Source organism: Ovis aries, chromosome 12, assembly GCF_016772045.2.
Source record: "Ovis aries strain OAR_USU_Benz2616 breed Rambouillet chromosome 12, ARS-UI_Ramb_v3.0, whole genome shotgun sequence".
Lineage (NCBI taxonomy): Eukaryota > Metazoa > Chordata > Mammalia > Artiodactyla > Bovidae > Ovis > Ovis aries.
Genome location: NC_056065.1, coordinates 71,759,790 through 71,776,467, shown reverse-complemented (window position 1 = coordinate 71,776,467; position 16,678 = coordinate 71,759,790). Strand labels below are relative to the sequence as shown.

The 16,678-nt window shown below is 41.3% G+C and overlaps 1 protein-coding gene across 2 annotated transcripts in view; it reads right to left on the bottom strand.

Annotated features, from left to right (window-relative positions):
• KCNH1 (potassium voltage-gated channel subfamily H member 1) overlaps positions 1 to 16,678 on the bottom strand; it is a 420,947-nt gene that overhangs the window by 316,062 nt on the left and 88,207 nt on the right. Inside the window, exon 6 of one of the 2 annotated variants that reach the window (XM_004013916.5) lies at positions 4,860 to 5,333. In XM_004013916.5, coding sequence (XP_004013965.2) covers positions 4,860 to 5,333 — 474 coding nt within the window. The remainder of the gene's footprint in view (positions 1 to 4,859; positions 5,334 to 16,678) is intronic. The other variant, XM_004013915.5, reaches the window with a different exon arrangement.

Below are 16,678 nucleotides of genomic sequence, written 5' to 3'. Positions count from 1 at the left end.
CCCATGGCAGAGCCTGGGAAAGAAGACAATGTATGGCGAATTAATCAGAACTCTTCTAATGAAGCAATTTTCCCCACCTAACCCAGGTTCCAGTTGAGCTATTTCAAATCCTGAAAGATGATGCTGTGAAAGTGCTGCACTCAATATGCCAGCAAATTTGGAAAACTCAGCAGTGGCCACAGGACTGGAAAAGGTCAGTTTTCATTCCAACCCCAAAGAAAGGCAATGCCAAAGAATGCTCAAAGTACCGAACAATTGCACTCATCTCACACGCTAGTAAAGTAATGCTCAAAATTCTCCAAGCCAGGCTTCTGCAATACGTGAACCGTGAACTTCCTGATGTTCAAGCTGGTTTTAGAAAAGGCAGAGGAACCAGAGATCAAATTGCCAACATCTGCTGGATCATTGAAAAAGCAAAAGAGTTCCAGAAAAACATCTATTTCTGCTTTATTGACTATGCCAAAGCCTTTGACTGTGTGGATCACAATAAACTGTGGAAAATTCTGAAAGAGATGGGAATACCAGACCACCTGACCTGCCTCTTAAGAAACCTATATGCAGGTCAGGAAGCAACAGTTAGAACTGGCCATGGAGCAACAGACTGGTTCCAAATAGGAAAAGGAGTATGTCAAGGCTGTATATTGTCACCCTGCTTATTTAACTTCTCTGAGGAGTACATCATGAGAAACGCTGGGCTGGAAGAATCACAAGCTGGAATCAAGATTGCCGGGAGAAATATCAATAACCTCAGATATGCAGATGACACCACCCTTATGGCAGAAAGTGAAGAGGAACTAAAAAGCCTCTTGATGAAAGTGAAAGAGGAGGGTGGAAAAAGTTGGCTTAAAGCTCAACATTCAGAAAACAAAGATCATGGTATCCGGTCCCTGCACTTCATGGGAAATAGATGGGGAAACAGTGGAAACAGTGTCAGACTTTACTTTTTTGGGCTCCAAAATCACTGCAGATGATGACTGCAGCCATGAAATTAAAAGATGCTTACTCCTTGGAGGGAAAGTTATGACCCAGCTAGATAGCATATTGAAAAGCAGAGATATTACTTTGCCAACAAAGATCCGTCTAGTCAAGGCTATGGTTTTTCCAGTGATCATCTATGGTTGTTGAGAGTTGGACTGTGAAGAAAGCTGAGCGCTGAAGAATTAATGCTTTTGAACTGTGGTGTTGGAGAAGACTCTTGAGAGTCCCTTGGACTGCAAGGAGATCCAACCAGTCCATTCTAAAGGAGATCAGTCCTGGGTGTTCATTGGCAGGACTGATGCTGAAGCTGAAACGCCAATACTTTAGCCACCTGATGTGAAGAGTTGACTCACTGGAAAAGACCCTGATGCTGGGAGAAGGGGACGACAGATGAGATGGCTGGATGGCATCACTAACTTGATGGACATGAGTTTGAGTGAACTCCAGGAGTTGGTGATGGACAGGGAGGCCTGGCATGCTGTGATTCATGGGGACACAAAGAGTCGGACACGACTGAGCAACTGAACTGAACTGAACCCAGGTTCAACAGGTGGGGTGCCCTTCATGGCCTCTCCAATTCACTCTAAGCACCAGCAGCCCTTCGTGCCCACTGATTTAATGGTGCCTTTTAACACAAAAGTCTGTGCCTGGAAAATGGCGCTATCCCTTGGTGAGCATCTTAAACTGCCCATCTCATCACCAACACACCTGCCTCAGGGAAACTGCCTCTTCCCATTTCTTGGTACCCAATACCCAGCCTCCCCATCACAACAACCAAGCCAAGGTTGAACCACACACATCAGGAACTTCTTGGTCAGTTCTGACTCAATAGTATCCTTCTGTGTTTTCTCCCTATTTTACCAAAACTGTTATGGAACAGACCCAGAGAATATGACTCATTCAAGATGGTGCAGCAAATCATATGGTCACAGTAATACTGAGTCCCCTTGTGATTCTTCTCTGTTCTGTTTGTGAGTTAAGAAGGTTAAACCATATGACAGTTCTATTGGGCTCTGACCTCCAGTCGGTCTACTTATCATGAAAAGAAAGGGATGTTGCTCAGTCGTGCCCAACTCTCTGCGACCCCATGGACCGTAGCCTACCAGGCTCCTCCATCCATACAGTTTTCCAGGCGAGAGTACTGGAGTAGGTTGCCATTTCCTTCTCCAGGGGATCTTCCCAACCCAGGGATCAAACCCGGGTCTCCCACATTGCAGGCAGACATTTTACCATCTGATAACCTGCTAAATATTCCCTTCCCATCCTACCTTCCTCCAACTTCCACCAAAGTTAGGAAGTCAGGGTGCTGAGTCTCTCATTTTTACAGTCAGTCTGGAGGTGAGACTAACACCAGGGATTGTGAACTCACCAGGTTTTGCAACTGACAGGGAACTCAAATCCACAGCCCAAATGCGATGCGTTCAGGCAGGTGAGGTGGTATCATCCCCTAGCTGCAGCTAGCAAAACTGGGATCCAGAAAGGCTATATGACATGCACAAGGTTCTCAGCTGTCCTTATAGGTGAGACCAAGAGGACCAGCAGCCAAATCTTCAGTATTCTTGTGTTTCCCCAACTCTACCACAACTATTACAGAAAGGTTTTATTTCAGGTGTCAGCCAAAGCTCTGAAAGGAGTTATCAAATATAAAGTCAAGTCTTTACAGAAGCAAATCATAACTATAACCTCTTAATGTTCGTATTATTATCCATGATCAAGACACAGTTGTAAGGACTTTAATGCTAAGACCCTTTGCCAACTATTAATAGAAAGCTATAGAGAAATTACAGCTTCCCAGGTGGCTCATTGGTAAAGAATTCACCTGTCAGTGCAGGAGCCACAAGAGATATGGGTGTGATCCCTGGGTCAGGAAGATCCCCTGGAGTAGGAAATTGCAACCAACTCCAGTATTCTTGCCTAGAAGATCCCGTGAAGAGAGGAGCCTGAAGGGCTACAGTCCATGGGGTTGCAAAGAGTTGGACAGGACTGAGGGACTGGTCACAGAGAAATTATAATTTCCCTATCTACAATAGATTTCACAAATCTGGACACCAGTAACCATGTCAAGGGTACTCACAATTAATGGCAAAGGAATTCTAACCCAACATACACAGTGCATAGGAAGAAGCTCTATGCTCTGCTAACCTACAAGGTAATCTTGCCACATTTACATATGTGTTTACAGCTCTGCCAGTGTTTAGTAAGAAACCACAGAAGCCAAAGAACTGTTCTATTTATCTGCAAAATTTCAATGCCATTGCTGTAAATAGCAAATGGCTTATTTTTAAAACTCAACCAGTATTTTTAGAGTTAAAACTCATTTCCCATATGTGCATAAGAAGCTCTTTCAGGTTGAAATAATCAGTTAAATTATCTAAGCCAAAATGATCATATTTTCCTCGCTAACTAACATAAAATTTGCTAGAAATGTACTCACAGAGAAAAATAGCACTCCCAACATGTACTAAAATTCACATTTAAGAATCCCAACATTCACTTTAGGGATGATTTCACTCTTCTAAATGTCTCGACTCATTTAATCCCCCTACAAAATCCACACAAGCCACCCGAAGCATTATTTCTCAGGATTTTAAAGTCTATTAAAACACACCACACAGATGAAAACAGGGACTGTTCTGAGTCTGGAGCATCTGAACACCAGTTCCCCTTCGCTGGAGAGCAAACAGTAGGAAGTTGGATCCTCAGCCAGGGGCTGGAATCCTCGCCCACTGCTGGTACTGATGTGAAGGTGAGAGGCACCATTATGCCACCAGCAAGACGTGGGGTCACTGGCAGTCCCTATTATCCTGGCAGGGAACTGGCTGTCCCTTCCCACTATGTCAAGGTTGAGCCCTACTCGCCCGTTAGCCCTGAGAGCGAATCTTGCCTCACTTCAGCCTCCCAGTGACTTCCTGATGACCCACCCAGACAGCAGCACAGCCGCACTGAGGCCTCGGGGACCCTCCGCAACCCAAGGCAGCGAGGGCCACTGCTACCCGAGGCTGAAGACCTACTTACCAGGTGTACTGAACACTCAAACTAGATAAGAATCTGACATTTTCCTTTGCCGTGATATGACACCCTTGCTTTTTTCAAAGGAGAAAATCACTTTAACCAGCCGAGTGGCCCCTTCCTGCTGCAACAGGTCCCAGCAGCCATTCACTGACTCTTTAAGCATGTCCTGATTTTAGCCTGTTTCAGAGCATTTATCTTCTTTTAATTCTTCCCATAACAACCCAAAGCAGTGTAGTCCAGTAACACTTTCCTCTTGCCTGACTTAACCACAAGAGTCAGACTTAACCACAGCCTGACTACCTCAGCAAATTTAGGCAAGGGACTGCATGGACAAGTGAATGCCATTGGTCACCTGCAAAATTCATTTTAGCGAAGAATCAACTCATTGTTTCCCGACACTTACCAGAGAAAAAGGAAAAATAAAGGCAAGCAACCTTAGGGGAGAGTAGCATCCCTGATTTCAAGAGTTAATCAGTTTTGAAACAGCCAAAGGTCAGCAGCAGAAAATGGAAAAGTCCCCATAGTGAGAATAATCAGTAGCTAGGCATTCAGCAATTGCATACCAAGTATAAGATTCACCAGTGCAGTGGCAATGCATGCCTGCTTCTGCAGCCCCACCTCCCAAGCCAGCAGCTTGCACTCCACATGAGGAAGAGAGAAGCCTCTGGTCTCCTCCACACCCATCCATTGACATGCAGGGTTCTCCGCACCTCCAAAGGACAAGAGCAGCAGGCAAGGATGCTGACCAGGCATCATGCTCCCTCTGTTTCAGACACCAGTCGTACTAATTCCCACCCATTCAAGTACTCTTCTGTTGAGCATCCACAATTAAAGACATGACAACAAGGTCTGAGATTTGAGGGATGTACCTGACTCTCTCTCCCCTCCAGGGGTGGTGGAATCTGATCAGCAAAACCAATCTTCCCTGGATCACCCATAAAGGCACTAACCTCATCCACGTTCTCAAAAGCGTTGATGACGTCATAGGGCAAACAGGACAGAAGATCAATCACAAACCACGTCTTCAGGTAGTTCATGCGAATGAGTTTGGGGTCAGAAATCACCTCCCCAGCGGGTCCAACAAAAGTGGTATGAAAATTCAGCACAATGTCCACCAAAAAAATGACATCCACGATGCTATCCACAACCAGCCAGGCCACGTTGTTCTGCCTGGTTTTAAAGGAGACATTGTAAGGAACCAGGATGGCTGTGTAGAAGGTTAAGATCAGGATGATCCAATCCCACGTGGTCTTAAAAACACAGTAATGTAAGATGATGTGCGGGGGAGTCTTTGGCGCCTCCTGCTTGTACTGGGGAAGGATGTCTGAGCCCAGCTGTAGAACCTGTGAGGAAAAATACAGCCAAGAGAGAACCAGGTGAGGATTTCATCGCAAGCATCAAACCAGTCAGCCTCTGTCACGGACAAACACTCATGACATTCCAGATGGATCAGGAAGTACAAAAACAGGAACTGGAGGACTATGGGAGAATAGAGTGAGCACTGTAATATAAGTGATCATAATGAAACAATAAGTATACCAAGTAGCTCACAGACATTGATTACCTCACAATTCTAAATATAACCTTGTTTGATTAGCCAGTTATTATTCCATGTCACAGGAGAGAGACTGGGGTACAAGAGAATTAAGCAACTTTACTCAACAAATATTGATTACTTTGGGACCAGCATTGTTCTAGACACTGGGCAAATAGCAATGAAGGAAACAGCATGATTCTTGTTCTTGGAGAGGTTAGTCTAGTAGACAAATCAAGACGATACCAAATTGTAAGAAGAGATAAATAGAGTGGATATATGTTTACATATAACTGAATCACTTTGCTGTACAGAAGAAATTAACACAACATTGTAAATCAACTATACACCAATAAAAATTAATTTAAAAAAAAGTAAATGCAGACTACAACAGTACCTACCTCATAGGGTTGCTGCAATGATTAAATATGTTAATATATGCATAGAGCTTAAAATTGCTGCTGTTATTTTTGTTTAATTGCTAACTTGTGTCCGACTCTTTTGCAACCCCTGGTGGGTCTGTAGCCCACCAGGCTCCTCTGTCCATGGGATTCTCCAGGCAAGAATACTGAATTGAGTTGCCATTTCCTTCTCCAGGGGATCTTTCTGACTCAGGGATTGAATGCTCGTCTCCTGCATTACAGGTGGATTCTATACCACTGAGCCAATAGGGAAACCCACAGAGCTTAAAATAGTGGCTAATAAAGAGTAAGTGTTTTAAATAATGATGATAACAATAACTTCATTACAGGTTGCTGTCAAGTATAAATTAGACAACATACATAAAAGTACCTAGAAAATAAATCTGAGTACTTGCAAAAAAAAATAAATTTAAATTATCATTAAATTTCACTATTGACAAATTTTAATCAAATGATTGTGACTGTATTCTAATAAAACTATGTACAATGAAATTTTACTTTCAAAAAATAAGAGGCTGGGGGACACACAGTGTTTTGATAGAATGTGACTTGAGGAGTAGAGCAAAGAGACTGTTTGGACTGAAACCTGAATAAAAGCAAGACACCAGTCATTCAAACTTTGGATGAAAAGTATCCAAGATAGAGAAGATAACCAGTGTAATGGCCTCAGGGTAGGACAAGTGAGATAGTTTTAGGAAAGGAAGAAAGTCTGGTATGACTAACGCATACTAAACGAGGGGGAAAGGGGTGCTAGACAACTCGACGGGGAAGCAGAAACCAGACCACGCAGGCCCTAGTGGGCCATGCGGAGGTGTTGGATTTTATTCTCAGTATGTCTCAGTGTAACTGGAGGGTCCTGAGTAAGAAAGTAATAATCAGATGCATGTTTATGAAAGAATAAATTGAGGCAGAGGATTAGAGGGAAGAACAGAATCAGAGAACTCACTATTATAGTCTGGGGAAATGATAGGGTGATGGAGAAAAGTAATCCAATTTTGGATATATTTTTGAATTAAAACCAACTGGACTTGCTATTGGCTGGAAAGTAAAGGGAGAAGGGGTACTCATTACTTTATTCCCAAAACACAGCACAGTGACTGGTCCACAGTAGGCAGTACAGGACGATTTCTAAGTGAATGACTGAGCTTCAAGGTCATACAGCTAGCAAAAGATGGGACTAGGATCCCAAATAAGATCTAGCTGGATTAAAAACATGCGCTGCTCCACAGCAAGATTATATTTCCCTAAATAACAGGCTTTTAAGGAATCAGATTCAGTAAACAATGAAATATAGAGAAGCCTGGTTCCAAGAAAGTATTGAGCATGGTTCTCACCCTTGATAATCAAAGGCAAGAAGCTCTGCTTTTAGAAGCCAGGCCAAGTTGCAGTTACATACACGTCCCCCAGCTGCTCCTCTGTGGCACTTAGGTGGTTCTTAGAAACATCTAGGTGAAACTTCCCCTTGTGTCATGGGAACGTCTTTGTACCTCTAGAGAATAAAGATCCCTTGTGCTGTGCTGTGCTTAGTCACTCAGTCGTGTCTGACTCTGTGACCCCATGGACTGTAGCCCACCAGGCTCCTCTGTCCATGGGGATTCTCCAAGCAAGAATACTGGAGTGGATTGCTATGTCCTCCTCCAGGGGATCTTCCCAACCTAGGGATCGAACCCAGGTCTTCCACATTGCAGGCACCATCTGAGCCACCAAGGAAGCCCAGGAATACTGGAGTGGGTAGCCTATCCCTTCTCCAGGGGATCTTCCCAACCTAGGAATCCCGACCTACTGCAGGTGGATTCTTCACCAGCTGAGCTACCAGGGAAGCTCAAAAGATCCCTTAATGAATGTGAAATAATCTGAATATCTCTGGTCCCCCTCTAGTTGGCCCCAAGTCTTAAAGGTGAGAAAAAGAAAGCTATAAATTCAGAGGGCCCAGTGTGTAGTTGGGGTATGAAAACTGTTTCTACCCATCCCAACAATGCACAGAGCTCTTTGGGATTTTAACTTTCCTTCCCCCCATGGAAAGCAATTTACACAAGCTTGATTAAGGATACTTGGACCTGAGACCTCAGGTAGGAAAAGTGATTGGCCTGTTAGAATAAACCAAGTAAAAGCAAACTGGATGAGACTTCCACTTTCACAAATACGGAGTAGCTATACTCCTCCCTATTCCTCACTCTGCTCAGCGTGGTCAGTCACTCAGTCATGTCCGACTCTTTGCAGTCCTATCAACTGTAGCCCACCAGGCTCCTCTGTCCATGGAATTCTCCAGGCAAGAATACTGGAGCAGGTTGCCATTTCCTACTCCACAGGATCATCCTGACCCAGGGACCCAACCCACGCTCCCTGCATCTCCTAAACTGGGAGATGGATTCTTTACCACTGAGCCACCTGGAAAGCCTGATTCCTTGCTCTAAGTACCTCGAAAAGTTCTAGACATTAAAAAAAAACAAAAAACATTACATTAAACAAACATTAAACTATTCTGAATGGTGGAGAAAGGAAAGCAAACTGGCTAGGAATAACAGTGGTGAGTTCTCTGGCTTTATTTTCTGCTTCATATATTCCTAGACTTGGAGCTGAAGAAGGCAGCAACATGGAAATATCAGTGGGTGTAGACGAAAAGGGTCCCAACAAAAGGCCAGTCTCTGTAGCACAAAAACTGGGAAGGGGGCCTCAACAGACAGAACACTTTAGATAATAATCGCTCTACCTGTCAAAATACAATAGAAAACTTGTGGCCCCACTCCCACCTTAAGCCAGCAAGGGCTACTAGGAAGCCTAGATTTCCCCCTTCTTGAGGCTGTAGTGAAGCATGCAGCCTCCACTTTGTTCTTACTTGAGTATTACCAGAGAAGGCCCAGCAGGGAGCACAGACTTCCTTTTACTTTCCCCAGCAGCAATAAGGCCCACCGCCACTACAGTGCACAGAGGGATCAATGTGAGGTTTGCAGGGAGCTCTTGCTCTTATGATCACCCATCACTAACAAGGAGACCTAACAAGTGACAGTGGAGGCTGAGTTGGAAATTCGGACTTCCACCCTAACCTGGTAGAAATGAGGGGATGCCTACTCCTTTCTCTATCTGTATCTGTCTCAAAAGTAGCCATCTAAAACCAAAGGTTTAAGTAAGATCCAGAGTCTCACAATATAATATTCAAAATGGCCATTTCAACAAAAAATCAGTCACTATATGCAGAGTACATCATGAGAAACGCTGGGCTGGAAGAATCACAAGCTGGAATCAAGATTGCCAGGAGAAATATCAATAACCTCAGATATGCAGATGACACCACCCTTATGGCAGAAAGTGAAGAGGAACTAAAAAGCCTCTTGATGAAAGTGAAAGAAGAGAGTGAAAAAGTTGGCTTAAAGCTCAACATTCAGAAAACGAAGATCATGGCATCTGGTCCCATCACTTCATGGCAAATAGATGGGGAAACAGTGGAAACAGTGTCAGACTTTATTTTTGGGGGCTCCAAAATCACTGCAGATGGTGATTGTAGCCATGAAATTAAAAGACGCTTATTCCTTGGAAGAAAAGTTATGACCAACCTAGACAGCATATTCAAAAGCAGAGACATTACTTTGCCAACAAAGGTCTGTCTAGTCAAGGCTATGGTTTTTCCTGTGGTCATGCATGGATGTGAGAGTTGGACTGTGAAGAAGGCTGAGCGCCGAAGAATTGATGCTTTTGAACTGTGGTGTTGGAGAAGACTCCTGAGAGTCCCTTGGACTGCAAGGAGATCCAGCCAGTCCATTCTGAAGGAGATCAGCCCTGGGTGTTCCTTGGAAGGACTGATGCTAAAGCTGAAACTCCAGTACTTTGGCCAACTCATGCAAAGAGTTGACTCATTGGAAAAGACCTTGATGCTGGGAAGGATTGGGGGCAGGAGGAAAAGGGGACAACAGAGGATGAGATGGCTGGATGGCATCACTGACTCGATGGACGTGAGTCTGAGTGAACTCCAGGAGTTGGTGATGGACAGGGAGGCCTGGTGTGCTGTGATTCATGGGGTCACAGAGAATCGGACACGACTGAGTGACTGAACTGAACTGATACCAAGAATCAAGAAAACACCAAACTGACTGAAAAACAGAAAATCAATGGATGCCAAGAATCAAGATGACAAAGATGTCAGAAATATCTGACAAAGATTTTCAAACATCCATCATAAAAAAAATGCTCAAATGGGCAATTACAGACACACTTGAAACAAATGAAAAAAGATAAAGTCTCAGAAATAGCAAATAAATAGAAAAGAAATAGCAAAGAAACAGAAAGTCTCAACCGCAAAGAAACCAAATAGAAATTTTAATACCAAAAATGATGACAACTAATTTTTAAAAGTCAATGGATGGGATCAACAGCAGAATGGAGGGGACAGAGGAAAGAATCGGTGAATTTAAAGACAAAACAATAGAAATTACCCAATCTAAACAACAGACACAGAGAGGCACATCACAAAATGATAAAAAGGCAAATTCTCCAACAAGATATAGAAATCTTAATGCTTATGCACCAAACGAAAAAGTTCCAAGCATATGTGAAGCAAAAACTGATTGAAAGATGAAATAGACAAACCTACACACTTCTTTTTCAACCTCTGATAGAACAACTAGACAGAAAGTAAGCAAGGATATAGAAGATCTCAATGACAATATCAGCCAACAGAACTTAATCAACATTTATCAAATGCCCCACCCAACAAGAATTTGCAGAATACACATTCTATTCAAGTGCATGTGGAACATTATTCAAGACAGACCATACACTAGTCCATAAGACAAACCTTGACAGATTTAACAGAATTTAAATCACACAAGGTATATTCTCTGACTATAATGGAATCAAACTAGAAATCAATAACAGAAAGATAAGAGGAAAATATCCAAATACTTGGAACTAAATATCCAACACTTGGAAACAATTCAATTCTAAATAATCTATGATCTAAAGAAGAAGAAGTCTCAAGGGAAATTTAAAAATATATTGAACTCAGTGAAAATGAGAACATAACATATAAAAATTTGTGTGATGCTGCTAAAGCAGTAATGAAAGGAAAATTTATAGCACTTAAATATATGCATAAGGAAAAAGAAAAAGTCTCCGATCAATAATGTGCATTCTCACGTCAAGAACTTATAAAAGAGCAAAATAAAACTAAATCAGCAAGCAGAAGGAAGGAAATAATGAGTAGAAATCAGTGAAATTGACAATAGGAAAACAATAGAGAAAATCAGTCATTTTTAAAAATAAATAAAACCAATAGCAAGACTGAAAAAAAGAAAAGAAAAGCCTTAAATTACCAATATCAGAAATGAAACAGGAAATGCAAGTATAAACTGTAGACACCCAAAATAGAATAGGGAATGCCACAAACAACTCTACACATAAAATTTTACTACTTAAATGAAATGGTCCTTGAAAAATACAAACTACCACAATTCATATCCCTATAAACTATGAGAAAATTGAATTCATAATTTTAAAACTTCTAAAAGAAATCTCCAGGCCCAGATGGTTTTAATGACATCAAAATTTAACCAAGAATTAATGACAATTCTTCCAGAAAACAAAAGTAAAAGGTATACTTTTGAATTCATTTTGTGAAGCTAGTATTACCCTGATTCCAAACCCAGACAAAGACAGTACCAAAAAGACAACTACAGACTAACATCACTCATAAATATAGCTGCAAAAATCCTTAACAGTAACAAATAGAATTCAGCAATATATAAAAAGAATGACCAAATGGGTAAATTTCAAGGCTGGAAAGCAAATTCAATATTGAAAAATGAATCAGTGTAATAAAAAAAAATTTGACAATAGTCAACATTTATTCATGATAAAAACTCAGAAAGAAATAGGAATAGAGGAAATTTTCTTCAACTTGATAAATAGCATCTATAAAAAACTTAGAGCTAACATCATATTTAATGATCAAAGACTGAAACCTTTCCCCCTAACATCAAGAACAAGGAAAAATATCAGTTTTTACTACTATTATTCAATATAGTACTGCCTCTGCAATAGGCAAAAAAGGGAGAGAGAAAGAGAGGAAAAAGAAAAAGAATAAAAGGCATTCAGATTTGGTAGAAGGAAATAAAAATATTCCTATTTGCAAATGACATAATGGGATACATAGAATATCCCAAGGAATCTACATTCAAACTCGTACAGTTAGTGAGTTCAGCAAGGTCACATAAGATAAACATACAAAACTCATCATATTTCTTACACTAGAAATGAAGACCAGTGTTATACAATACCATTTATAATCACTTAAAAAAACACTTAAGTACAGGTATAATAAGCTTCCCAGGCGGCTCAGTGGTACAGAATCTACCTGCCAGTGCAGGAGATGTAGGAGACCCAGGTTGGATCCCTGAGTTGGGAAGATCCCCTGGAGTAGGAAATGCAACCTGTTCCCGCAATCTTGCCTGGAAAATTCCATGGACAGAGGAGTCTGGCAGGCTACCGTCCATGGGGTCACAAAGAGTTAAACATGATTGAGTGATTGAGCACACAAGTATAATTAAACATACAGAACTTGTATGCCAAAACAAAAACAAAAGCCAAAAGGCCGACTAAAGAGATTAGAGAAGATATAAATAAATGGAGACACGTGTAAATTAGAAGACTTCAACATACTAAAGATTTCCAGTCTCTCCAAATGGATACCGGTTTAGCATAATTTCTATCTAAATGCCAACAAGAGTTGTAAATATCCACAAGATTATTCTAAAAAGTTATATGGAAAGGCATAGGAATGGGAATAGATAGAACAATTTTAAATAAGAAGAATAAAGTGGGAGGAATAAGCCTAGTCAATTTCAGGACTTAGTACATAGCAAAGTAATTAAGACAGTGTGATACTGATAGAAAAAGAGACTTACAGATTAATGGAACAGATAGAGAACCCAGAAATAGACCCACACAAATACTCAACTGATTTTTTACAATGGTGCAGAAAGCAATTCAGTGGAGGAAAGACAGCCTTTTCCACAAATGATGCTGGAGCAAAGGACATTCACAGGCAGGAAAAAAAAAAAAAGAGACTCAATATGTCTTACACCTCACACAAAAATGGGCTTCCTTTGTGGCTCAGTTAGTAAAGAATCACCCGCAATGCAAGAGACCTAGGTTTAATCTCTGGGTCGGCAAGATACCATGGATAAGGAAATGGCAACCCACTCCAGTATCTTTGCCCGGAGAATTCTATGGACAGAGAAGGCTGGTGGGTTACAGTCCCAGGGGTCACAAAGAGACAGACACAGATGAGTGACTAACACTTGCATAAAAATTATCTCAAAAGGATTGTAGGCTTAAATGTAAGATTATAAAATTTTCAGAGAAAAACATTTAAGAAAATCTTTAGGACCCAGGGTAGGTAAAGTATTTTTAATCTTGAATCCAAAGCACAATACATGAAAGAAAAAAAATGAATAAATTGGGCACTACCAAAAGTTAACAGTTTTGCCTTGCAGAAGACTCTGTTAGAAGTATAGAAACACAAGCTACATATAACTTGGAGAAAAGATTTGCAAATCACATATTCAACAAAGAAATAGGATCCATGATATACATAATTTACAATATAAAAATCTCAAAACTCAACAATAAAAAACAATCCAGTCAGTTCAGTTAAGTTCAGTCCCTCAGTTGTATCCAACTCTTTGCGACACCATGGACTGCAGCACACCAGGCCTCCCTGTCCATCACCAACTCCCAGAGTTTACTCAAACTCATGTCCATTGAGTCAGTGAGGCCATCCTCTGTTGTCCCCTTCTCACGCCTTCAATCTTTCCCAGCATCAGGGTCTTTTCAAATGAGTCCGTTCTTGGCATCAGGTGGCCAAAGTATTGGAGTTTCAGCTTCAGCATCAGTCCTTCCAATGAATATTCAGGACTGATTTCCTTTAGAATGGACTGGTTGGATCTCCTTGCAGTCCAAGGGACTCTCAAGACTCTTCTCCAACACCACAGTTCAAAAGCATCAATTCTTCAGCATTCAGCTTTCTTTACAGTCCAACTCTCACATCCATCCATGACTACTGGAAAAACCATAGCTTTGACTAGACAGACCTTTGCTGACAAAGGAATGTCTCTGCTTTTTAATATGCTCTCTAGGTTGGTCACAACTTTTCTTTCAAGGAGTAAACGTCTTTTAATTTCATGGCTGCAGTCACCATCTGCAGTGATTTTGGAGCCCCAAAAAATAAAGTCTGACACCGTTTCCACTGTTTCCCCCCATCTATTTGCCATGAAGTAATGGGATCAGATGCCTTCATCTTAGTTTTCTGAATGTTGAGCTTTAAGCCAACTTTTTCACGCTCCTCTTTCACTTTCATCTAGAGGCTCTTTAGTTCTTCACTTTCTGCCATAAAGGTGGTATCATCTGCATATCTGAGGTTATTGATATTTCTCCTGGCAATTTTGATTCCAGCTTGTGTTTCATCCAGCCCAGCATTTCTCATGATGTATTCTGCATAGAACTTAAATAAGCAGGATGACAATATACAGCCTTGATGTACTTCTTTCCCAATTTGGAACCAGTCTGTTTTTCCATACCCAGTTCTAACTGTTGCTTCCTAACCTGCATAGATTTCTCAAGAGACAGGTCAGGTGGTCTGGTATTCCCATCTCTTTCAGAATTTTCCACAGTTTGTGGTGATCCACACAGTCAAAGGCTTTGGCATAGTCAATAAAGCAGAAATAGATGTTTTTTCTGGAACTCTCTTGCTTTTTCCATGATCCAGCAGATGTTGGCAATTTGATCTCTGGTTCCTCTGCCTTTTCTAAAACCAGCGTGAACATCAGGAAGTTCATAGTTCATTGTGAACTGTATTGTTGAAGCCTGGCTTAGAGAATTTTGAGCATTACTTTACTAGCGTGTGAGATGAGTGCAATTGTGTGGTAGTTTGAGCATTCTTTGGCATTGCCTTTCTTTGGGACTGGAATGAAAACTGACCTTTTCCAGTCTTGTAGCCACTGCTGAGTTTTCCAGATATGCTGGCATATTGAGTTGCAGCACTTTCACAGCATCATCTTTCAGGATTTGAAATAGCTAAACTGGAATTCCATCACCTCCACTAGCTTTGTTCTTAGTGATGCTTTCTAAGGCCCACTTGACTTCACACTCCAGGATGTCTGGCTCTAGGAGAGTGATCACACCATTGTGATTATCTTGGTGGTGAAGATCTTTTTTGTACAGTTCTTCTGTGTATTCTTGCCACTTCTTAATATCTTCTGCTTCTGTTAGGTCCATACCATTTCTGTCCTTTATCGAGCCCATCTTTCCATGAAATGTTCCCTTGGTATCTCTAATTTTCTTGAAGAAATCTCTAGTCTTTCCCATTCTATTGTTTTCCTCTATTTCTTTGCATTGATCGCTGAGGAAGGCTTTCTTATCTCTCCTTGCTATTCTTTGGAACTGTGCATTCAAATGGGTATATCTTTGCTTTTTCACTTCTCTTCTTTACACAGCTATTTGTAAGGCCTCCCCAGACAGCCATTTAGCTTTTTTGCATTTCTTTTTCTGGGGGATGGTCTTGATCCCTGTCTCCTGTACAATGTCGCGAACCTCTATCCATAGTTCATCAGGCACTCTATCAGGTCTAGTCCCTTAAATCTATTTCTCACTCCCACTGTATAATCGTAAGGGATTAGATTTAGGTCATACTTGAATGGTCTAGTGTTTTTCCCTACTTTCTTCAATTTAAGTCTGAATTTGGCAATAAGGAGTTCATGATCTGAGTCACAGTCAGCTCCCGGTCTTGTTTTTGCTGACTGAATAGAACTTCTCCACCTTTGGCTGCAAAGAATATTATCAGTCTGATTTCAGTATTGACCGTCTGGTGAAGTAGTCCATGTGTAGAGTCTTCTCTTGTCTTGTTGGAAGAGGGTGTTTGCTATGACCGGTGTGTTCTCTTGACAAAACTCTATTATCCTTTGCCCTGCTTCATTGTGTACTCCAAAGCCAAATTTGCCTGTTACTCTAGGTGTTTCTTGACTTCCTACTTTTGCATTCCAGTCCCCTATAATGAAAAGGACATCTTTTTTGGGTGTTAGTTCTAGAAGTTCTTGTAGGTCTTCATAGAACCATTAAACTTCAGCTTCTTCAGCATTACTGGTTGGGGCATAGACCAGTCAGAAGCATAAAGCTCCTAGAGGCTAACATAGGCAGCACACTCCCTAACATAAATCACAGCAAGATTCTCTATGACTCACCTCCTAGAATAATGGAAATAAAAACAAAAATAAACAAATGCTAAGCTGCTAAGTCACTTCAGTCGTGTCTGACTCTGTGTGACCCCATAGATGGCAGCCCACCAGGCTTCCCTGTCCCTGGGATTCCCCAGGCAAGAACACTGGAGTAGGTTGCCATTTCCTTCTCCAATGCATGAAAGTTAAAAGTAAAAGTGAAGTCGCACAGTCGTGTCTGACTCTTAGCAACCCCATGGACTGCAGCCTACCAGGATCCTCCATCCATGGGATTTTCTAGGCAAGAGTACTGGAGTGGGGTGCCATTTCCTTCTCCGATAAACAAATGGGACCTAATTAAACTTAAAAGCTTTTGTGCAGCAAAGGAAACTATAAGTAAGGTGAAAAGACAACCCTCAGAATGGGAGAAAATAACAGCAAATGAACCAGCTGACAAGGGATCAATACCCAAAATATACAAGCAGCTCATACAGCTAAATAACAGAAAACAACCCAATCAAAAAGTGGGA